The 23,507-nt window shown below is 48.6% G+C and overlaps 1 protein-coding gene across 1 annotated transcript; it reads right to left on the bottom strand.

Annotated features, from left to right (window-relative positions):
- Positions 1–273: 273 nt before the first annotated feature.
- On the bottom strand, positions 274–22,196 carry LOC144179991 (uncharacterized). Its single transcript, XM_077708404.1, has 4 exons — positions 21,455–22,196; positions 20,729–20,998; positions 19,972–20,290; positions 274–427 (listed from the first exon to the last, which is right to left on the bottom strand). The coding sequence occupies exons 1-4, from the start codon at positions 22,194–22,196 to the stop codon at positions 274–276; spliced, it is 1,485 nt and encodes a 494-aa protein (XP_077564530.1).
- Positions 22,197–23,507: the final 1,311 nt, after the last annotated feature.

Below are 23,507 nucleotides of genomic sequence, written 5' to 3'. Positions count from 1 at the left end.
CTAAGCCCAGGGCAGGGGCGCAGGGGCGAGCTGGCCCTTCAGGAGGAGAGGGGGGGAAGCCCCGCAATGACGGCCCTAAACGAGCTCTCACGCAATTGGTCGGACGCCAGGATCCTCACAAGCGTCATGGCAGGTTTGGCCACTGGGTATGCAAGAGAGCCGAGATAGAGGCGCACAGCTTCCACAATGGAGTACATTGCAGAACCGAGGCCTGCCAACTTACGTTCAGCATGCGACTCTCGTTGTCCTTCCAGGCAAGCATGGGAAGGAGCTCTAGAAGACCGAGCAGCAGGGATAGGAGTGACAACTGGTGTTGACGCCGGTGCCCCCGTAGTCGTGGACATTGGTGCTGATCTGGGAGCTGGTGAACGGACCTCCACTGAAGCCAGATGAAGTGTAGTCGCAGGAGCAGGTGCCGCCGTCGTAGCTGCAGTTTGAGCTTTTGGCGGTGCTGTACATTGTACGGGTGATAAGGCAGGAAAGTCTTTATCCAAGTCCATAGAGATGGGCTTGTCTCCTTCTCGTGCTTCCGTACTTGAAGATTTCTTGGGCCCAGTGGGCCGCTGCTCTTGTAAGCTGCTTTTGCAGACTTACAGTCAGTCTTGTGGACTAGCTTATATTTGTAAATCACCTGTTCCTCACGGCGAGCCGAGCAGCTTCCAGAAGTCGCTTCATGCTTCTTCCCGCAGTTAGCACAACAGAGACTCTCGGCGTTGCACGTGGTACGATCGTGGTTGCCACCACACCGAGTGCATTGCGTTGGAACCTGGCATACGTCCGACACATGGCCGAGTCGCAGACATTAAGTACGCGGCCTGGGCGTTTCAACATATCCGTAGACAGGGCAGTGCGTGTAGCCTATGATAACGTGTTCTGGGGTTGACTCTGTGGCAAATACTATTTGCACGCTTTCAGATGTCTTGCCAAATCTGCGGAGTGATTTGACTGGGATCCTCTGACGTAGTGCCTGAAGAATATCAGGTCGTGTGATGTGTCTAACTACACCTCGAATTACGCCGGCACCACACTTTCTTGGTCGTGGTTGATAGGCTCTCACCGGGATTTCCGCAACGCTATGGCTTGTCCATTACCATATGTGTTCACGAAATAGGCGACAATATAATCACACGATGCACAGAAGTGTCCATAATACTTCTATAGAAACTTCAGATGTTCTTTGTGCGTTACACGCCAGCTCACATCTCCTCGTAGGGAGCTTTTACAAGTAATTATGGCGAGGTGACATTCCCAAGTGGTGTCAAGAACCAATAAAAGCCGAAAAGATGTGATTGAAAGTACTGCAAATCAGGCAATAAGGTAGGTAGCGATAAAATATTGGCTCAATTTTACTTTGTTTTGATGTGCGCTTTTCGGACTCTGTCGTTGGAACTGAAGATAGAGACAATTTGACTTTAGTGGACAGACCTTGCAGTAATTACGTATTTTAATGATGAAAACAGCGCAAGGTACGACGAAGACAGAGACAAGGGTAAACACAGACACTTGTTCTGTCCTCGTCTTTCATTGCGCTGTCTTCATTGAACCTACACCAACTTTCCCAGTTTGCCGCACTCGTAAATGGTAGATGTTTTTACTGAGTGGTTTTTTTACTGAGTGGTGATGGTGATTCTGACAATCGTTTGTCACTTTTTCGCCACAGCATCACGTTCTGTCGTTTTTGAATCGGCATTTTGTTAATGCGGAAAATTCCAAAGTAACTGCGAGCGGGCCCGATGTCACTCCCAGCTTGAAAAAAACAGGGCTATAAGGTATCCTAAGTGTTTCCTTTTCGGTAAAAAAGATAAATATATGCAGCAAGCCAACTGTGAGTTTGAGGAAACCTTCAACCTCCGGTGCTGGTTGCACTCTATTTCGAACTTGCGAACCGTCACTAGGCTAACGGCACCCGTCCGCAGTGACATCTCTCGGGGTGCACTCACGGTCCACGGGGCGCCGGGGGCCAACGTAATCCCCTGGAGGCCCCGTCTAACATCCGGTGGTCAGGACAGACGATGAAACGAGGCCTCTTAGCTCAGCGCCAGCAGTCCGCATCGGAAGTCGAGGCTCAGAGCGGAGCGGAACCGCAAGGATATCTCCCGCACTCCTACCGAACCTACGACCCTCTCCTTTTCGGCCGCTTCCCACTTTTTCTGGTGCTTTGTCGGGGCTGACATTTTGTTTGCTTGAAGCACTGGGCCATGAAATCCGGAGAGCGGATGAACTTCCTGAATTGAAGCGAGCGTCGTACACATCCACTTTAGCTATAGCGGATAATGGCTACTTTATGGCGTCGTTTTATTGACCCGCTAACGATAAAAACGTTTAGAAAGGTTCGTTGGTTGCCGCCTTGAGACAGCTATTTTCTTTAGCGAAGACATTGGTCACGAGTGCTGCAAAAGCGAGTTTTCGCAATGGTTCATGAACATGTACAGACGTAATCAATGCGGAAGTTTGTTGTTCACTGGTGATAATTAGAACATAATCAATTATGACAAGTTGGAAGCCGATTTCATTGCCCACGCGAAACATGCGCCTACGTTACCGGCATTACATACCATTTCACTTTCGGGCAAACATCTGCCTGCTCGGTTTCACTGGATTTTTAAGTTTTTTGAACAAAAGCATTGCAAGGTTGTTTCCCGGGCCAAATCGTGCTCACGCGACAGATCTTTTGGTAAAGAGCGCGCTGAACCAGTTTCTAGTCCTTGTGAGCACGTGCTCAACATCCCTGTTTGCTAATTACGGTAATGTGTTTAGGCTACGCCGGTTTATACGCATCGCCTTTCTAAAAAAGAGGGAAAGTATCCTATGTAACGAACAGGTTAACAAACCAGTATTCAGCCGTGGTAAATGGGACAAAGAGATGAAGGCAAGAAAAAAAAAACGAAGGGTTGCCCTACAGGAGGGAATAGGGGCGAATTCACCACCTTGCCTGCTTTAAAAACTCTGTATACATATTACCCGCCAACAAAAAACAACACAAAATGTCGCCTTATACCGAATATACATAAGTTAACAAAGAAGCACAATGTGAAAGACAAAGTACTTGATAAATTTGCAGGTGCCTGGGACAACCAATCAGTATCGGATTAGGTCTGGACATAAAGGTTACAGGGTCGTACTCTTGCACCCGAATTTTCCATCTATTATGGCGTCCAGATTGGTCCTTCACGCTTGCTGGACATCGAAATTAACTGCTGTTGCTGGAAACACTAAAAGTCGTCCCTTAAAGCTATGGCCGGAACGTGGTGACACCACAGACAACGGCAAGACACGGTTTCTCCGTGGTACTATAATTCGGAGCGCTCTCTAAATGTGCACATGAAAGAGGTCAGAACAGGAGGGATACGTGATACTGCGATGTTTCTCTACGTCCTGTTGGCCATAGATTTTGCTCAATAGCTGTCAAATGACGCCATTTTGCGTGAAGTCCCCCTGCTAAGTGCCTCTTTGCTGGTTACCCTCTGACTTTGTCAGTCGCCGTGGTGAATCAGTGGCTAGGCCGTTGTGCTGCTTTCATGAAGGACGAAAATAAGCAAAAAACGTCCCTGTATGCAGATTTCGGCGAACGTTAAAGACCCGGTGTGCTCAAATTTAATTCGGAGCCCTTCAATATGGCGTCTCTCATAGCCCACGCGTACTTTCGGCGCGTGTAATCCCACAATCAGTCAATCTCACTTATTCCACATATCTCACCTGCCACATTTTATTCGCATCAGCTTAAGCGCATACCGACATGAGATGTCACAGCAGATCGAGACGCAGGACTATCGGTTTCATCCCGAATGGTGCGACATATATATGAAGCCGTTCTCTACAACAACTTCGCAATGCGAGCTCAAAGCTTGTACAGTGCGCGTCAGGCTTGTCTAGGGCAAGCAAGCGCAGGGCTACGGAGTGGGGTGGCGACATCTCCTGGCGGCTACTGGTTTGGAGATAGCTCGCAATTCCGCGTCCGCGGATCTGTCCGCCGCTCGTCGTTTCGCTTGGGCCACTCGAATTTGCAGACACCACCACCCACGAGGGGCACTTGTCTTCTACAGTGCCAGCCATGAGCGGTAACAGACCTGAGAAACACGTCGTTCGACTCGGTGAATTGTTTGATGCGGTGCACAACATAACGTACGCTATTCTTCGGAATCTCACGCGTAGCAAGGTAAAGCACCCAACAAGAATGCGCTGCAGCGCTCTCAGTCGAAATTTCTGTTCGATTACGTGTCAGCCTGCGGTCATAATCATAATCATCAGCCTGTCTCCGCCCACTGCAGAAGAAAAGCCCCTCCTATAGATCTCCACTTGACCCGTCCTGTGCGAGCTGCTACCAATTTATCAGCGCAAACTTTTGATCTCATCTGCCCACCTAACTTTCAGCCGCGCTCATAATGCATCCCGTCAAATAACCCGCCCGTCTTCTGTGTCACCGCTTAGGGCTGTCACTGCTAGGGTGCCTCGATGCCAGCGCCGCCGCACACGGTGGAAACACCCTTTAAACGTGCCGTATCGCCGCTCCTTCCTAATGGCGCCATGTTGGGGCAAAGTGCTCAAAGTATAGTGGTAATACAACGCTTAGCGTGGTCGGCCCCGTGTCTCACTGTGCGAAGTTACATCTAGACATCTGGTGCAGTGTATACGCTCCACTTCGAAGGTGTACTCCATGGCCAACCAGGAGTTTCTTATGATCAGTAACAACTAGCCAGAACAATGGGCCGTTGCATTCCGCAGTGCACAGGCTACATAAGGAAACAGCTGACTTGTTTCCATTTCCCACAAGACCGCAGCAACATTAAATAAATATTGACTAGTTTATTACCACGCCGCACGACACTCTCGCTTAAGATCAACTCAATTCCAACTTCAAATCACAATCAAAGAAATGGCAGGTTCTTCTGCTGGCATGGAGACAGCTGAAGTAACTGGCGACGCGCATGTATTAATAAGTAATTATGGTAGCTGATGCTGCTCCCAGACCAAATTAAGCTGCGATTGTTTAGTTCTTCGCATATCTCAAAGCATTCTCTGTGTCCTAAAGAAGGGCGTCCACAGCAACACGCGACGCGCGGCCGTCGCCTCGCCCTCTTTCAACGGAGAAGATATTAGTTTCAGAATACCTCAGCAAGCAGTGTCGTGCGTTGAGGACAAAAAGGTGCATATATACTTCGAAACAGGTCACACGAAGCAACGAGTGTTTTCAGACAGTCAACCACCGATGCACGAGCCGGCCTGCAACACGTTACCATTTACCAGAAAAGTTCTTTACGAGTAGCCTAAGAACGCCTAACTGTCTACCGACGTGCTACGTTGAACCGGTCGTGCTTCGGGCCACTGGCCTTAGCAAAACATGCAAGCATGCAGCAGGAGAGGAGGAACGGCCGTGGCATTTTTTAACCAAAGCGGAATTCTTGTATAATCAGAGATGGTGAAACTCCAAAAGTAAGCCACCGCGAAGGCTTGTAGTCAAGTTGAAGCCAATTAATTAAACTTGCACAATTTTAAAGACGCCAAATTCGTGTACTGATACTTCGTACTTGTGAAAAGCCCCCCGATGACAGTGCAATTGCCAACTTGTAAGCAAAGCCGGACATTTGATAAAAGCTGTATTACAGCGCTGCTGTATAGTTTAGGTGTTCATATTGATATAAAATCACCATCTACTCTAAATATCACAGGTATTCTCGACATCGCTGTTTTATTGCCGCATCTATCGGTGTGGGAACGGCCCAGTAGACATTAAAAAAATTTTAGCGAAAACAGCGACGACCAGGGGCAGCACTATTCTATTGCTTCATTTCTTGTTCCTTGAAACTTCTAAATCCGAAGTGCGAAGTAGAGAGGAGCGTTCTGGGACTCAAATCACAAAGTTACATCGGAGGAAGTTTCTAACAAAACTTTCACCACTAACTGTCCAAGAAAAACCATTCCGTTTCTATACTACCATGTTCTACCAAAAAGCACAAAAAAATCTCAGAAAGTAAACGCCGCGATAAGAAGAGGAATGAAGTAATCTGCGTCACTTAGCTGGGAGAAAGTCGTCTCGAGCTGTCGAAGTTTCCGCCACGTGGAGATAATTAGGAGCAGTTACAATACAGGTACAAGAGAGCTCAGAGAAAGCAGAGGACGTGAAGCTGGGAGTCACCAGGGCATTACGGGAAATGAGCAACGAGCCTGGGGAATCCCTGAGATAATCATTAGTCCCACTTGGGGCTTCATCTGAACCTTTTTCGAACTCCTTCACTTAATTACGCTGCAGAAGTCACAGCAAAGTAGCTTTAAACTACGTTGAAGAACGAAGAGTGATTTTAAACTCCGTCTTACTCAACTTCCCTTTTAACTTTGCCTTTTTCTTCCAGTATCTCTTAATACTTTAAACTGCACGCATTTTCTTCAAAACGGGCCTGCCGTGTTGTGCTCGTGTCGTATCGCGTGCCACAAAACAACTGCCTATGTATTTTTGCAATGTTTTAAGGGGAAGCATCCTTGCTGCTAATGGTTAAAAATGGCTTGTCACATCGTATTTGAAGCTTTATAAAAAAATACTCCAGATTTGAAACAATAAAAACGTCTTTATGACGTGCCTACTCATGCTTTGTTGCCACACTTTGCCGTCTCTGTCTCACACACGCACACGCACACACACATGCACACGCACGGACGCATGCACACTTCACGCATGCACGCACTCGCCTACGCACTAGAACACTTACGCGCAAACACACGCACCCAGAAAGAGCTTCGCGAAGCAAACGCCATCTTATTTAAACACGTTTTTCTACACAGTAGTTGCTACTGCAACTGCAATATAGTACGACATGAATTATTTAAGGGCGTTCCACTTTCATCTAAGTTCTCAAAATAACTTTTCCTACATAAAAAAATGTCAGGTTAGCTTAGACATCGTATATATACGTCAGAGAGACAGTTCTTTTCATTGTTTGAAAATTACGTTCCCGCAAAAGAATTATTTACCGATCTTGGCCGTCACGTGCGTCTCAGTGCTTATGGGGACATAGGACATAAATTATGTTTATTTGGTACATCACACTCATTTAGCAAGTTTTGTTCTCAAGGGTTCCAAGCTCGGAAAAAAGAGAGTTCGGTTTCTTTCGGTCCGAATGCAGCATGTTGGGTGAGAGTTCCTTGAGAGTACAAAGCTTCAATTGTACTGAAGGAACCCTAAGCGCCGAGGGAACCCTAAACCACTCCGCTGATGTATTTGTATTCTCTTCAGGCGTTGGCGTGCGTGGCTTCCATGGGGTCTTAGGATATGTGCTGGTAAAGTGTGCAGTTGGATTACATTACGAACTTAAGCATTTCTCTTATGGGGGAATGGATAATGGAAAAATATATTTTGTTCGCCGCCCAGTATTTGGCGTGACTAGTCGAATCAATATTATGAATAGTTTTATCGGCGTAATGCTGGTTTGCACTACGTAGAACAAGTTATTTTATTATTCGGCTAAACACTTTGGTCGAACAATGTAGAGGTGTGTGTTACGGTGAAGTTCTGAACGGTAATAGCGTTAGACACACTCTGTGAACGAGGCTGTACATTCGTAATAGCCGAAACACCACAACAATACTCAATGGACAAAGACAAAGGACTCGCGAAGAGGGATCTGCGGTGAAGCGTCAGCGAAAATCAGAAAAGAGTTCTAGCGAGCGAAAAATAAACACAGTACGACTTTGTCACTTGCACATTTTGTTGCATTTCTAGTCCTGGGGAACAGTTCGTGGCGCGCGGCTTTTCGCGGCCAAGTCGCATTTCTTCATCCGCTGTTGTACAGCGCTTTATTAGCCCCCGTCGTGGCTTGCACCTTCGGAAACTCGACGCGATGACTGAATTTTACAGGAGAGGGTGAGGGGTTTTGCAGTGGATGTCCTATCGGACACGTCACGGGTACGGGTGCCCGACTGCTATGGGACCATTTCACATCAATTTTGAGAGACAGACAATCTTACTGAGCCAAAATGTCTGGTTTATCTAGCCAAAGAAAGACCGTTAAAAGCCGTTACATACAGATTGAGCTCTGCAAATCCAAAGTAGCTCTTTTGTGGACTCCGCATCAAAGCAGCAGGGAGGGCCTAAGTTGGGCGCTTGAAGCACAAGAGATCTGACTAGCCCGTGCCCTTCAAATTCGGTACGGATGCCGGGACTTCTTATTATAAAGATGGAAGTGGGACCCAGTACACTCCGTTCAAATCTCATGAGGTCCAATAAGCTTCATGACGCCCGTGTGGGTACATGTATGATAATTTTGATCTCTCTCTCTCTCTGCCTCTATTTATCTATCTGTCTCCCTTACACACACTCAAGCACACGCACGCATACACACCCACAAGCTTGGACAGGCGCACGCACGCACGCACATACACGCTCACACGAAAGCGCACGCAAACGCGGAGACACGCGCACTCAGAAAGAGCTTCACGAAGCAAACGCCCACTTTATAAGCGGAGAAATGAAATGCGTGCAAAATACGATCACCTTGAGATTAAAAGGCACTCATGCAATTACTGATTGCTTTGCTGAGGTCTAATTTCACTTCGAGAGAACAAGTGCTTTGTGCAGCTGAAGGAGTTTTGATGTTCTCGACGAGCGAAATGTCGAGCGCATAAACACTCACAGAATGCAAAAGATGATTTTACAGTGCAATTAACTCAAGCTGCCACTGGGGATCCAGATACTGGAGGTAAGTCAGTGAACAATTCTTATACGTGCGTTCTACAATAAAAATCCTCGAAGTGTTCTGCTTCCTCTAATTATATTCACAAAAAAATGAAACTGCCTGGATGTCCTATTTAGCGATCAAGCGCCAAGAAGCAATCGATGCTCACGATAGCGATTCCATCAAAGCATAACTAATCGAGCTGCCAATTCGCTTTTGAAGTGGGGACACGGTGTTCTGCAGGCGTTTTCATAATAATTCTAAATGGTTTTGTGCACTCAATTCACGCTTGCGAGGTGTTGCACGGAATGACTGCGGCCAACTGCCGAAATCTCCGTGGAGCATCGCTAAGCTCGGATCGCAAGAACATGCCCATGAAGGTTGTTGACCCCGCTATAATGAAGCCGTACCACTCGCGCGAAGTGGACTGGCTGATATACCTCTTCTGTAGCAGATTTGGGGCAACAGCGTCCCATTTCTTTTTTAAAGCTGCTTGCATAGATAAGTGTATTCATTCTCTCAATATTTATTTTATTTTTACACGCAGAATTGAGCGGATGATTTCGGTAAAAGTGGAATTATGCCGCACTAATCGATCACATTGCTGTCGTCGCGACATGGCATGTACCGACTGTTAGCAAAATTCTGTCATTGTAGAGTGATTGACTTTTTTTCGAAAGCACGTGGCTTACTCTTCTTGGCTGGGTGTTTGTTCCTGACGTACCGCTGTAAAAGGCCCAGTTTCGCCTATTAAACCGTTAGGAGCAACCTTCTTTTCGTGCCGATTCTTCCGAGTAAGACTATTGGCTCCTCGAAACGGGTAGAATTTCCGGAAGTTTGAGACGCAAGACAAGCATCTGAGGAACACTCGTCTATGAAGAAAACCTCTGCTAAGATTTCATCAGTTTCACAGGCAAAAGTCCAAGAGGAACGCACCACTCAATAATCTCTTGTAGGCACAAGAAAGTTCGTCTGACAGAACTCCCACGCATGCCAAAGTATAGGTAAGAGGTACGAGACTGTATTTCGGGGATCTATAAAGCGCTCTCTTCGCTATTTTTACAAGGGCTAAGCACCGAGGAGAGAACCAGGCATTCAGGCAGCCAATGACTTCCGAAGAATAAGGTTGCCATGACGGCAATCTGCCGCGTGCGGTATACCGTTGCGAGTACCAAAAGCGGATATCGAACGAGTCCCGTAGCCTCTTTGCTTTTGTTCCGACGTGCTGCTTTCTTCCCATCCGACTGCTGCACTCGGGGTTGCAAGAGCCGATTGCCTCAGGAAAGTTGCTGCGTTTTTTCCCCCTTACTAAGTAGTTCGCGCTATGATGCACGTCGTAACTCATTCGAGGATCAAGTGCTTTTCCGCAGTTGTAAATACGCAATGCATAATGGTAGGCTGTAGTGGTTAACAGTAGTCAGCGATAAAAAGAGGCTGTGGTTGGGTGAAATTTATTATATATTTAACGCTCTTTAAAGTAAACTACTATTGGCGCAAGGACGAAGTCATGGCAGAATTGTAATGACGCATGGCAATGGTTGAAATATAAAACACGCATTGACGGATATCTGCTCAATGAAAGATGTGTCTCATGGCAACTACAAAACACAAAAAAGTGTTCCGCTGTAAAAAAAATCTTGTTTTAAAGAGGAGCCAAATGAGAAATCGCGCCACAACAAATCAGTTTATCATGAGAATACAAACCCTTAACGATCCGCTTTTACAATAGATAAAAATATCATAGTAAGAGTTAAGCTTAAACCTATGTCGCTTGGGCTTGAAGGGGCTTGTAAGGGCGAGCGGATATAATTCAGGGAAAGACCTACAGCCGTTTTAAACGGTTCCGAATGCAGTCACAAGTATAAACGTTGGAAAAGAGAACATACAAGTGCTTAATTACTGTTGTCCGGTGTGCGCGTGCGTGTGCGTGTGCGTGCGTGCGTGTGTGTGTGTGTGCGTGTGTGTGCGCGCGTGCGCGTGAGTGCGTGAGTGCGTTCGAGCGTGCGCAGGCTTGCGTCTTGCAGCAGCAAATTACTATCAAAGGGGGGAGTTACGATTCACGGGAGAATCATATCACATATGAACAATGCAAGTGATTGTTTTTTCATACTTGCATTCCTAACAAGCAACGTACGGAAAATCATTTTGTTAGATTCTTCCCATCACACCTATGCAATCTACTGTGTCTCAATTTGCTGGCCTATTGGTCTATTAGACCTGCAGATGATTCATTAATTGTAGGGTTTCACGCGCCGACGCAACGCAGGTGATGAGGAGCGCCGTAGGCGGAATACTCCGGATTGGTTTTGACCGCCTGGGGATCTTTAGCGTGCGCCGAAAGCTCGTATACACGGGCGTTTTTGCTTTTCGCCTCCATCAGAAAAGCGGCCGCCGCGGCCGGCAATCGAACCCGCGACCTCGTGCTCAGCAGCACATCGCGTTTGCCACTGAGCCACCTTGGTGTGTGGTCTATCAGGCCTGCTTACTTCATAATTATCGTGATAGAGTAGTAGGGCGTTTTAGAAGGCTCCGTTCTTCAGTATTCAACTGAAATGCACTAAAAAGGCATTCGTAGGGCCACGTTATGCCTACGCACCAAAATATAAATACCGCTTTCCAGTTCCAGCATTAAATTCCTTTCAGTCGGGACTAGCGAAAACTTCCGTACGTTTGAGAAATGTAACGGAAGGAACGACGGGAAAATGCTTCAAATTATGCCGGCCACTCCTCAAATTGGCTGTATTTAAACACCTGTTGCCAGGAGGATCTCCACTAAGAGCCCTGAAAAGAAAGCCTCGCAGATTGCCCGAGGTGCTCCCCACAATTCTTGCGAAAGCATAGCCCTTGATGCAGAAGACGTGACTGCGCACCCGGTAAGCGTAAAAATGAGAGCACGTCCGGCTGCGCTTTAAAAAAATAATATGGCATGTTTTCGACGGAAAGAAGGGACAGCACGTAAAATATTTACCTTCGGTTCCCAGAAACCTGGGCGAAGATCTCGTGGTTCAAGGTGAGCCGGAGTGGCGAGAACTGGAAGAGTGATCCGCCGGAACCAACATCACAGAGAGCTGAGTAGTCGGGGTGGGGTGGTAAAGATCTCTCCCGATGAAAGGGACCATTTTCCGCTGCCAATTGATACTAGCGCAGACAGGCATCCACCAATCTAAAGAAAAACTCACGGAGCGCGAAGGCTTTACAACGACCACAACGATGAAGGAAATGAAACCGGACCCTTATTTGTTCAAATGACCTTATCCTTGTAATTCGTACTCCGTCAGTTGCCTCCACAGCTTTCGCCTTCTTCTATTTTTTTGCTTCGATTCACAAAAGTGTGTGCATTTTCAGCGAATTATTGTATAATCTAGACGTGATTTTCAGCCATTCATTCTTAGCCGAATAATTGTTTATAAAACGCACCCTTTAACCAACTTTTAGTATATAAAGAGTCTCGCTCCAACCGAGATCTGCCAGGAGCTTAACCAGAAAATAGGCATTTAGATGCTGCATGCATCATTGCTTTGTCGCGATAAAGAAATGGCCCGTGTTCAGCAATACGATCAAGCTGATCCTCCCGAATCGTGATGAACTATTTCTTTATACACAGGTGAGACTGTTTGCCAGCCCTAACATCAGCTACCTCTAAGTACATTCACTTCGGCACGAACTCGAAATGCAGCTTGGGCGTTCTTATTCAGAAACGAGATATATCATTTCATGACAACTGCAAAGCACATTCTCATGCTAAAACGTCCCTAGTTTGTGCCCTTCCCAATGGGGAGGACTCCAAGTAGATCGATGACCAGGATATTCAGGTGGCTACAAAGCGAGGTTGACATCAGCAGCCGAAATTGTCGCCCAAGTGTTTGAAAATAATTTGAAAATTTCGGAAACTGAGAGACAAAAAATTATTCGTGTAGAACATTCCTTTAGGCGCTCGTGCAAGAAGAAGTAAACAGGTAATCAGGAATGAGTAAATAAAATCAATATGTAATCTTTGAAGTTATGGTTTTTGTTTTGTTGATGCGCCAGAAAATTAACTTGTGAACACAATGTTTGCTTTGCCGAGAGTTCAATATTTCTTGTCAGCTTTTATTAATTCATTGACACTGCACCCGGATAGTCCCCAAGTTCTGTCCTCCTCCCCGATTTTAAACACCTTGTTTACGGTCACCTATCTGCATAAAATGCGGCGGGACCATGTGCGGCTCTGGCAATTTTAGGCTCCCAGGAAACGGCTTTCGCAAAATGTCATTCGCAGCTTAAAGCGCATGCCGTGATGTCGGTATCACTGTGCACCCTGATACTGGCCAAATTGTAGTAGCATTTTAACGGCAATAACTCCGATAACTTTTCTGGTGCTGAAGTGGTAGGTTTTGGTGTTAAAACAAATAGTTAAATCTTCTGCACAAAACGTTTGCAATCATAAAGCCACATCTGGCTTGTATTAAAGACCATTTTTTTTTTTATTATTAATGTTCTACCACCACCGTCCATAGTTTTTAAGAGGAGCAAATGATACCTTTTGTTAATGCGGTTTTAAGTTTAAGTGGAACCACTCATTAGGCTTGCAACTGCCCAAACAGTTATTGTGTGCCGTTTGTATTCAATGATTTTCTTGCACGCAGGATTACACGGAGCTGATAAAAAATGTAAAATGTTATTTATTAAGATATTTTGCGCAAACATCAAACGTCATATATTGTGCCGGTTTGTATGTGCCATCTCAGCGGACAGTCATGTGAACAGGCACAGCGGAAGAAGACGCCAACAAGTTTGCGCTCCCGGGGAAAATGCGTTTTAGGGTTGCTGTTATCGGTTCCATTTATATTATCTATTGGCGCAACAAAATTTTGGGTATGCAAAAGAGGATATGTATAAATGTATTCAAGCGTTTCTTTCAGCTTTAGGTCACTTGAATTGCTGAAGGGTAAGGATTAATGCGTGATTCGGGTCTTAATTATAACGAAGTTTTATTTTACGGCCTCGCACTTTCAGGTAGTTAATTAGTATTTTATGGTACTCGCGAATTTCAGCAATTGATTTAGCCCTGTCGAATCCCCCCTTGTGGGTACGTGCCAAAAGCTTTGAGGGTATCATCATCATCATCATGCACCAGTACGGCACTCATTTCATCGAGATAGCGTGATTGGCCAGCGACTCGCAAGACAGTCGAGTTAATTTCGCCAGTGAAGAGCCAGAGGCGACTCCGAAACAGTGCAATACATGGCGGATCGAGAAAAACTGCAAGAAAACTCACACTATTGCGTAGCACTTTCAAGGTAGCGAAGCTGTACGCAACCTTCACGACCATTCCGACTGTTCAAGTCCACGATCGCAGCCGATTTGCTTCTTCTTCGTGGCTGCAAGGACCTTTACTTTACCTTTCTTGCTATACGTGTGAGCTTTCTTCATTTTTTGTAAGTGATAATCGTTAGGCGTCACAAGCTCTCGCTTTTTCTAAGTAATATTCTTTGGACATCACGAGCGTACACTGCTTCTAGGGGCGTACGCTATGACGTGTCTTTCTCGTTCCGATAAAGTGTTGCCACGATTACGGCTAACGATGGAGTGTTTTTTCCCAATCTTGGCCAATCTCTCAAAGTGTGTATGCTTGGCTTGACAAACGGGCGTCGGGGACGCTGGGCGGTCGCCGTGAGGCACGCACAGATGAGCGCTCGGCATATTGCTGGGCGGTCCCCACGAGGCACGCGCTGAAGTGCGCTAGTCATTTTCTCTGTATTTTTAACTCCGTGCGCAAAACTCTAACGTTTTTCCAAAGAGTTTCGCTGTTAAGACGGCACGTTTACGTTTCTTCCTCCAGTTCTTGATCGCCATCTCAGCAGTATCTTACCAATTTATTAAGTGCGGCGTCTTGGTGTTTAAGTTTGAAGCCCTTTGGCGCCCGTTCGTGGGCTGGGGGGCGTCGCCGTCGATGTCATCGAGCGAACTATGGCTAGTCGGAAGACTTAAAGAAAGCAGAGAATGAGACTGTCGAGAAATTGGGAGGGAGGGTGGTTCACCGGGTCGGTGCGAGACGCTTCTCGGCAATGTGCGTAGGGGGCGCGGGAGGGGGTCGGGGCTTGTATTCTGTGCCCGCACGAGACGCTCGTCTGCGCGACGCTTGGCGAAAACGTGAGGGGAGAGAGACAGCAGTAATATTTATTTAAAGAGTTCCCCCTTATGCGCGGTGGCTGCTGCCCACAGGGCCGCAGCGACCGGTAGGCCTCGCGAGGTGACTAGCACCTGGTCCCAAAACCTCGCAGCTCCGCATGGCCTGCTCCCAGGCCTAGAAGGTGAGGAGGGGTAAGGAGGGGTTCTCGGGTTACTGGCAAAGGGAAAGAAAGTGCGTGTCCAGTGCACCACAGTGCGGGCAGCGGGGTTAGGGGAGCTGATGGCGTGAGAGTGCTGTAGGATTGTGCTGTGAGGGAACGTGTGTGATGGGATGATGCGCCAGATGCGTGCCTCCTCTGATGGTACAGAGCTGTGGGGGGTCGGAGGGTCCGACGGGTCACTCTGTGGTAGAGTTTAATGTCGGTGTATGTGTACAGGGGGATGGGGGTGCCGTAGGTAGGAGAAAAATAAGCAGGACCCGGGTAACGAGTTCTCGAGCACGTGAATATACGCCTCATTGCCTCCTAAGCCAGTGTGGTCTGGAGTCCACAGTAGCTCCACAGGATCTTGAGGAGGATGACATGGAGACCTTGTGGAGATATACGACCCTTAAGGTAGTAGGAAAGGGCATGCTAGGTGTCAAAGAGGATGGTGGTTGGTTTGTGGTGTTGAACTAAAACAAGGGCAATGGCAACCTCCTCTGTGTCAAAGAGGATGGTGGTTGGTTGGTGGTGTTGAACTAAAACAAGGGCAATGGCAACCTCCTCTGCCACCGTGAGAGCGGGGGAGGACAGACATGCGGGGGGGAGAGGGGGCTGCCATGCATAGAAGTGGCGTAAGCGTGCTTGTTGGGGTATTGGGTCGTGTGTACATACATGGTAGTGCAGGAGTTTGGGAGGGAGATGGTTTGGCGCTTGGCACGTGCCATGAGGTGGCCGGCATGGTGGGGAGAGTTCATGTTGCGAGAAAGTGGTTTGATGAGGAGCAGGCAGAGGTAATGAATGGCAGCCTACCATTGTCCCTTTAGAAGAAAGTTTATGACATCTGCATCTTACCGGTACTCACCTACGGAATAGAAACTTGGGGGCTCACTAAGAGGGTTCAACTTAAAATAAGAACGAGTCAGCGGGCAATGGAATGGAAGATGATAGGTGTAACATTAAGGGACAAGAAGAGAGCGGAGTGGGTCAGGGAACAAACGAGTGTTAAGGACATATTATTGGAAATTAAGAAGAAGAAATGAATGGACGTGGGCAGGGCATGTAATGGGAAGGCAAGATAACCGTTGGTCATTAAGGGTAACAGAGTCGATCCCTAGAGATGGCAACCGCAGCCAGGCGCGGCAGAAAGTTAGATGGGGAGATGAGATCACGAAGTTTGCAGGAATAAATTGGTCGCAGTTATCGCAGGACCGTGGTAGTTGGAGATTAATGGGAGAGGCCTTTGCCCTGCAGTGGGTGCAGATAGGCTGGTGGTGATGATGATGATGAGGCGTCGTATCTATGGGGTATAGGCAATAGGGGAGGGCGTTTGAATGGGGTTGATATTGAAGGAGGCTAGGATGTGGTATCTGGTGGAGGTGTGTGGGAGATAAAGGATTTGGGAGGAGCGCTGCGCTTCGATGAGTTCCCGTGTAGTCCCGTGTAGTGATGTGGGGTCGCATAGCTGTAAGGCGCGTGGTAGAGGCGTGGGGAGGTAAAAGCAACGCGTTGCGGTAGGCTCTGCGAATGAGGCCATTGATTTTAGCGTGCTGGGTTTGTGTGAGGGGGGTGAAAGGAAGGTGGTAGGTTAATCGGCTGATTACAAAGCTTTGAGGAGACGTATGCGATGGGTCTTTCCCATGCCATGCTGGCGGTTTGTGACCTGGCGGATAAGGTGAGAAGTTCGGGCTTCGTATTGTTTGATGTGATTGACTGCTAATGTTAAGGGAGTGAGTGGAGGTGATGTGGAGGCGTAGAATACAAAAATGGTTGGTTTGGGAAATCGAGATGTGTGCGAAGAGGCAGATTTTAGGTGGGGGCAAGTTTCTTGTGGCGGGAGGACGAATTGGGCTTACTTGGTGGGGGAGAAGTTAAGCGTGAGGAATTGGATGTATCGGAAGGTGGTAGTGAGATCTGTGTGTATGGTTTCGTCGATGTGCGCATCGGTGCCTGAATTCAACCAGAGTTATTTTGTCTACATAGAGAGTGCTGCGGAGGTCTGGGATAGTCATGGGAACAGATTAAGCGCCAAGCACAACTAGTGGAAGAAAAACTGACAGGAAAGAGGCGCCCTAACTACTGAGCTTTATTCCCTCCGAAAGCCATTATAGAGGCACAAAAACGCGATGTAATACTAGTTTGCACAACGTGTGCAAGCTATTACAGCAGCAGCACCCTCCTTACCAATCATCCAGATAATCCACCTCCCTCGAACAAAAGATCAACTGAAGGCGAAGTGGATTATTTGGATGATTAGTAAGAAGGGTGCTGCAGCTGCTTCCACACGTGATGCAACCTGGTATTACAAGGTGTTTTTTATGCTTTTATAGTGGCTTTCGGAGCGAATAAAGCTCAGTTGTTAGTGTGCCTCTTTCCTGTGAGGTTTCCATTTTCCAGTTGTGCGTGGAGCTTAATCTGTTCTTGTGATGAAGTACCAACTAGCTCGTATCGACACATTAATTCAGTGTGGGATTGTGTGGAGGGCCGTAGCTAGGGCGATAAGAGCTATGTTAAAACGAAGAGGTGATAGGACAGCCTCTTGGGGTGTGCCGCGGGCTGGCATATAGAAACGGGGGGCACTGTACGGTGTCAAGGTGTATCGTCGCCGTACGGGGGAGAGAGAAAGTTGCGGATATAGCCGAAGTTTTTGGGGCCGAGGTCGAGCGAATTGAGTTGCCGCAGTATGGTGGTGTGGGAAATGTTATCAAATTCTTTCTGTAGCTTTAATGAGAGAATGGAAGCATTGTCACGTGTAGGGCGGTGGTGTGGAATGTCGTGGGGGACCTGTATAAAACCGTTCTGGAGTGAAAGATGCGGTTTAAATCCTAGCATATTGGGGGGAACATGTTGTATTCAAGGCAGTGAGTGATTCAGGCGTGTAGGACATGTTGCAATAATTTGCCCAAACAAGAGGTCAGAGAGATTTGACGGAAGTGCAGGATGCCCAGAGCTTTATTAGGCAGGGGATAAGTGTTATATCGGAGTGGGTCCATGTTAAGTACTTTGTTGAGTACTGCAAATTACTTTATTCGTCCGAGGTTTACATGACTTGCGGTGCACAAGATGGAGACCGTGCCGAGAGAGTTGGCGAGGAAAAACACGGTCACGTGATTGTCTCCCGAAAGGTGCCCACCGGGAACGTGGCGCCACCCATCGTAGCACTGGGGAACTCACGCGTGTAGTTGCGCGAATTTAAATACGCGGCGGCACCTGTCCACTTTGGAATCTCAGACACAACACTTTTCCCCCCTTAGAAGGATGCCTTGTACCATGTAGGCTGTCGTCTAATCCGTGCTGGACGTTTTGGTGTGCCAGATTCCGGTTGACGTGATGATGGCTTCGCTAGTGTGTTTTCCGTTGGATTACTGTCCATGCCCCATGTGAGTGTCGCTGAGGCTTGTCTGTCCAGGGTCACTTCCCCGGCACGCTTCCTGAGCTGGTTCAGATGGCGTCTTACCGTTCTTCCTGCACACTGCACAAGCCAGGATCGGTGACCCATCCTCTTAACCAGAGTTCCTTCTGTCCAGTCGGGCCCCCTGCTGGCTTTGCTGAACTGCCTGACCCATACTGCTTCTCCTTCAACGAGTGTACGGCTTTGGGGTAGCTCAGCTTGTGTCATCTCTTGTCCTTCAGATGCGTTGATTAGGTCCAACTGGCTTGGTAGCTCCCTCCCAAACATAGCCTTAGCGGGTGTTATGCCTGTCGACTGATGCACAGTGGTATGCTGCCTGAACAGAAAACGCGACAAGCGAACGTTGAGCGAACCGGACGGTTCTCTTGCGAGCGCCCTCTTCAGTTCTCCTACATAACGTTCTGCTTGCCCATTCGTAGCAGGGTGGTATGGGGCTGACGTTACACTCCGAATGCCGTTTCTTTTGTAGAAGCCTTGTATCTCCGAAGACACAAACGCAGTCCCATTGTCCGACACAACTTTACGCGGTATGCCGAACGTGGCGAACAGAGAACGCAGCACACTGATGACTGCTGTCGATGTCGGGCTGTTCACTGGTCGCACCTCCAACCACTTGGTGAAAGCGTCGACGACGACCAAAAAGGTATGTCCCTCCACCGGACCAGCGAAGTCCACATGCAAGGTGTGCCATGGTGTCGTCGGCTGCGTCCAAATTGGAACTGGAGCCTTCTTTGGATCGCTCTGGGTGCGCTGGCACTGCTCACATGACTTGACAGTTGTTTCAATCTCGGCGTCCAAGCCAGGCCACCAAAGGTAACTGCGCGCACAAGCCTTCATGGCTACAATTCCACGATGTCCCGCGTGAACCAAGGACATGGCCTGTTCTCGAGCTGCCGCAGGTATGACAACTCTTGAGCCCCAGCTAATGCATCCTCGATGGATAGCAAGTTCGGTAGCTCTTCTTCGGTATGGAGCGAACCTGTCTCCCTGTAATCGCTGCACGGTGCCATTCTGTACTGCTGAAAAGACTTCCGCAAGAATGGGGTCCTCTTGAGTGAGTGTGGATACAACGTCAGCTGTCAACGGTGGTCGCGGTAACGCCTCAAACATTAGGATGTCTCCAGGTGGGTGAGGTTCTTCAATGCGGTCTGGCAGTGGAAGTCGGCTAAGCGCATCCCCATTCTGGTGACGACTACCGGCGAGATACTGGAGGTTGTAGTTGTACGCTGAGAGTTTGAGGCACCACCTTTTCATCCTGGGCGAAAGCATCTCAGGTACAGGCTTTCGTGGCCCAAGAATCCCGAGTAACGGCTGGTGATCCGTCAAAAAGGTGACTTCTCGGCCCACAATGTACTTGTGGAAATGAGTGGCTGCAAAGACTACAGCAAGTCCTTCCCGGTCGAGTTGCGCGTAGTTACGCTCAGCGGAACCCAATGTCCGGGATGCGAATGCAATTGGTGCCTCTCTGCCTTGACTGTCCAGCTGAGCAAGCACGGCACCTACGCCATAAGGCGAAGCATCACATGAAATTAAGAGGGGCTTGCTTTCATCATAGTGTGCCAAGACAGTCCTCGACAAAAGGCACTGTTTGAGCTCATCAAATGCCTTTTGATGCCGCTGCTCCCATTTCCAAGTTTTGTCCTTCGCCAGCAGCTCGTACAGTGTTGACGCCACTGTAGCGCGGCGCTCCAGGAAGCGGTCATAGAAGGCCAGCATGCCCAGAAAAGACTGCAGTGTTTGCTTACTTGTGGGTGCTGGTGCCTTCACGATGGCCTCAACCTTGTCATCTGACGTGTGGATCCCTGCTGCATCAATCTTGTGACCAAGAAACTTGACTTCAGCCACACCAAACTGACACTTGGATTTGCACAGTCGAAGGTTTGCCTTGGCCAGTCGCTCCAGAACTGCCGCAAGACGGTCTTTGTGCTCTTTCGCTGTTGCTCCACTCACTATGATATCGTCCAGGTAAACACATACTCCTGGCAAGCCGCTCAAGGTTGTCTCCATAAAGCGCTGGAAAATTGCTGGAGCAGCTCAAACACCAAATGGAAGCCTGTTAACTTTGTACAGACCCTTCGTGGTGTTGACTGTGAGAATCTGTGCTGTCTCTGGACTGACGTGAAGTTGAGTGTAAGCTTGGGCCAAGTCCAAGGTGCTGAAAACTTGCCCTCCCTTCAAAGTGCTAAACACTTCCTCTGTTGTAGGCAAGGGGTATGAAGTCTTCTTCGCAGCCTCATTTACGGTACAGCGGTAGTCACCGCAGGCACGCAAGCTTCCGTCTTTTTTCCGTACCCATACTAGTGGTGTAGCCCAGTCTGAGTGTTGGACAGGCTCCCAAATACCGTCTTCTACGTACTTGTCAATCTGCGCCTCCGATGATGCGCGCATGGCAAAGGGCACAGGCCGTGCCTTGAAGAACTTAAGGCTTGCCCCCTCCTTCAGTTCCAGATTTACTGGTGGGCCTGTGTGTCCCGTGGTGTCTTCACAAAAAACGTCATCATACTTCCGTAGCAGCTTGGTCAAAATGCCTTCGTCCGTTGTCTGGTGAATGCCGTGAAGCTCGATGCCCAGCTTGTCAAACCAGTTGCGTCCCAACAAGCTGCATCCTGTGCCTTGGACAACAAGAAGTGGTAGTTGACAAGTCGCGTTCTTGTGAACAACATTAACTGTCGCTGTTCCAATGACTTGGAGTTGCTGACCTGACCAGGTGCGTAGATGAATGTCGTCCTGCTGCAGTGTAGGTGCGTGCGTTGGCCACACAGTTTGAAAAGTGTCTCTGCTAACCATAGTACACGCTGCACCGGAGTCAACCTCAAAAGTCACTGGTTTGCCATGCACTGTAAGCTTCAGGGTGAACTTCGGGGTGTTGAACCCGTCTGCCACTGTACAGAGATCATGGAGCGTTGAAACGTCTGGTTTGGTTTGCTCCGTCACGTTGGCAGTCTGTGAAGTTCCTAAGGAAATGCTGCGCTGGTACGTCTTTTTCTCAGCCTTCTTCCTTGAGATACAAGCCTTAACAATGTGGCCTTGCTTCCGGCAGTAATTGCACGTTGTTTTGATGAACTTACATGTCTTGGGACTGTGGGATCCATCGCAGCGCCAACAGCGTTGTCCTTGAGAATGCGCCTTGGAGTTCGTAGCGCTGTCGCTGGCGTGCGCTGCTGCCTTGTTGACTTCCGCGTGATCAGTTTTTATCTTTTGTTGTTGCTGGACGGCGCTTTCCGCTCGAATAGCGAAATCGTAGGCCTTTGTAAACGTGAGCTCCTTCTCTGCGAACAGTCGCTGTTGAAGGTTCTCGTCGCGGAGACCACACACAAAGCGATCCCGCAACATTACATCTAACGGCAGAAGCGTTGGATTGTAGTCCGTAGCTCCCTGCTGTGTTGATGCCGCTCCACCAGCTTGCGTCGCCGGGGGTGCTGTTGCCGTCGGCAGCGTGCCGAAGTTGCAGCTCGTAGCTAACTTGCGTAGCGCCGCAACGTAGTCGTTCACCGACTCGCCTGGAAGCTGATCCCGCCTTTGAAACATGGCACGACTGTAGACCTCCGACGGGCGAGGGTCGCAGTGCGCCTGAAGTGCGGCCACGATCTCGGCATAGCTCACTCGGTCCGGCGTCTTCGGTTGAAGAAGCGCACAAACCACGTCGTAAATGTGAGCACCGCACAGTGTAAGCAAATGTGCACGTTGCTTGACAGGGTCGGTCACATCGTTGGCCTCGAAGAAGAATTGTAGTCGGCCGAACCACGATGACCAGTTGGAGCCCGTGAACTCCTCTAAACGTGACGAAAAATCTTGCTGGCGGCCAGCCATGACTTACTGGATGCGCTGGGGGTTTCCCTGCCGCGGGTGATCCGCCTCGTCGCCAATGTTAAGTACTTTGTTGAGTACTGCAAATTACTTTATTCGTCCGAGGTTTACATGACTTGCGGTGCACAAGATGGAGACCGTGCCGAGAGAGTTGGCGAGTAAAAACACGGTCACGTGATTGTCTCCCGAAAGGTGCCCACCGGGGACGTGGCGCCACCCATCGTAGCACTGGGGAACTCACGCGTGTAGTTGCGCGAATTTAAATACGCGGCGGCACCTGTCCACTTTGGAATCTCAGACACAACAGTCCAGCTGCTGGCGAGGATATGGTTATGCCAGTGTCTGTTGAGTGCGGCAGTGAGATGGCCAATCGTGACGTCGTCAAGATGGTGCAGGAGTGTATTTGTGTTCCTCTCAGCTCTGGGCGCAGGGTGGCGGCAGAGCATGAGCAATGCAGCTTACACTTCTTCGAAAGAGATGGAGGCATCGAGTTCGTCATTGGTTGGGCCAGTGTATTCAGGCTGCTCAGGTACGTCGGGAGCAGGGGGGATGTAGACTTGTTTAAGTGCGCTAAGAAGTGCCTCTGGGTCCTGATTAAGGGAGTGTATCAGCTGTTGTACCCGACCGCTGGTGTCGTGTTAGGAGTCTTCGGGATTAAGGAGATGGCGAAGAATGGCTAAAGCGCGTCTAGTAGAAAGCGTTCCGTTGAGGGAGTGAGGGGGGCATGCGCGTGACGATGATGTGCGTTCGTTTTCTAAGACCCGGGTCACCGTCCTTTCTTGAGATGCACTTCACGCCGTCCTACGCAGAGGCTCACCATCACTGCAGTCGAGAGAACCCACGAGTTGGTGCTGCCTCAGTGCACTGCAGCACTTTTGAGTGATTGCTGAACGGCGAGTGAGGCAACCAGTCATGTGCTTCGTCAGCCGCTGCAGCGAAACTAGCTGCCCGTAGCTGAGGCTAAGCACCGCCGACGCCAGAACCCAGAGTTAGGGCTTAACAATGAGCGGGGCAACGGGTGCTTGTGCTTCGTCAGCCACTGCAAATGAAATTTTCGGTAACCACACAAATACGTCTGTATAAATATGTTTGCCTGAAAATATTTTGCACAGCCAAAAAGCTAAACTGCAGCGGCCAAAGTTCGCATTGGGGGTATCGTAACTGCCAGCCATTTTTTTGTCTTTTCTTACGAAACTTGTCTCGTGTGAGCTCAAAGCGCTTCCGAGGTAGAACTCAGAGCTCGCATTGTCTGTTCTTCTTTCTTGTTCTTTTTGTTCTGGCTGTAAACTTTTGTCACCAGAGATCAAGTTTAGT

The sequence above is a fragment of the Haemaphysalis longicornis genome, unplaced genomic scaffold, assembly GCF_048455015.1.
Source record: "Haemaphysalis longicornis isolate Haplotype H1 unplaced genomic scaffold, Haemaphysalis longicornis Haplotype H1 scaffold_4, whole genome shotgun sequence".
NCBI classification, from domain to species: domain Eukaryota; kingdom Metazoa; phylum Arthropoda; class Arachnida; order Ixodida; family Ixodidae; genus Haemaphysalis; species Haemaphysalis longicornis.
This window is presented reverse-complemented; position numbering and strand designations above follow the sequence as displayed.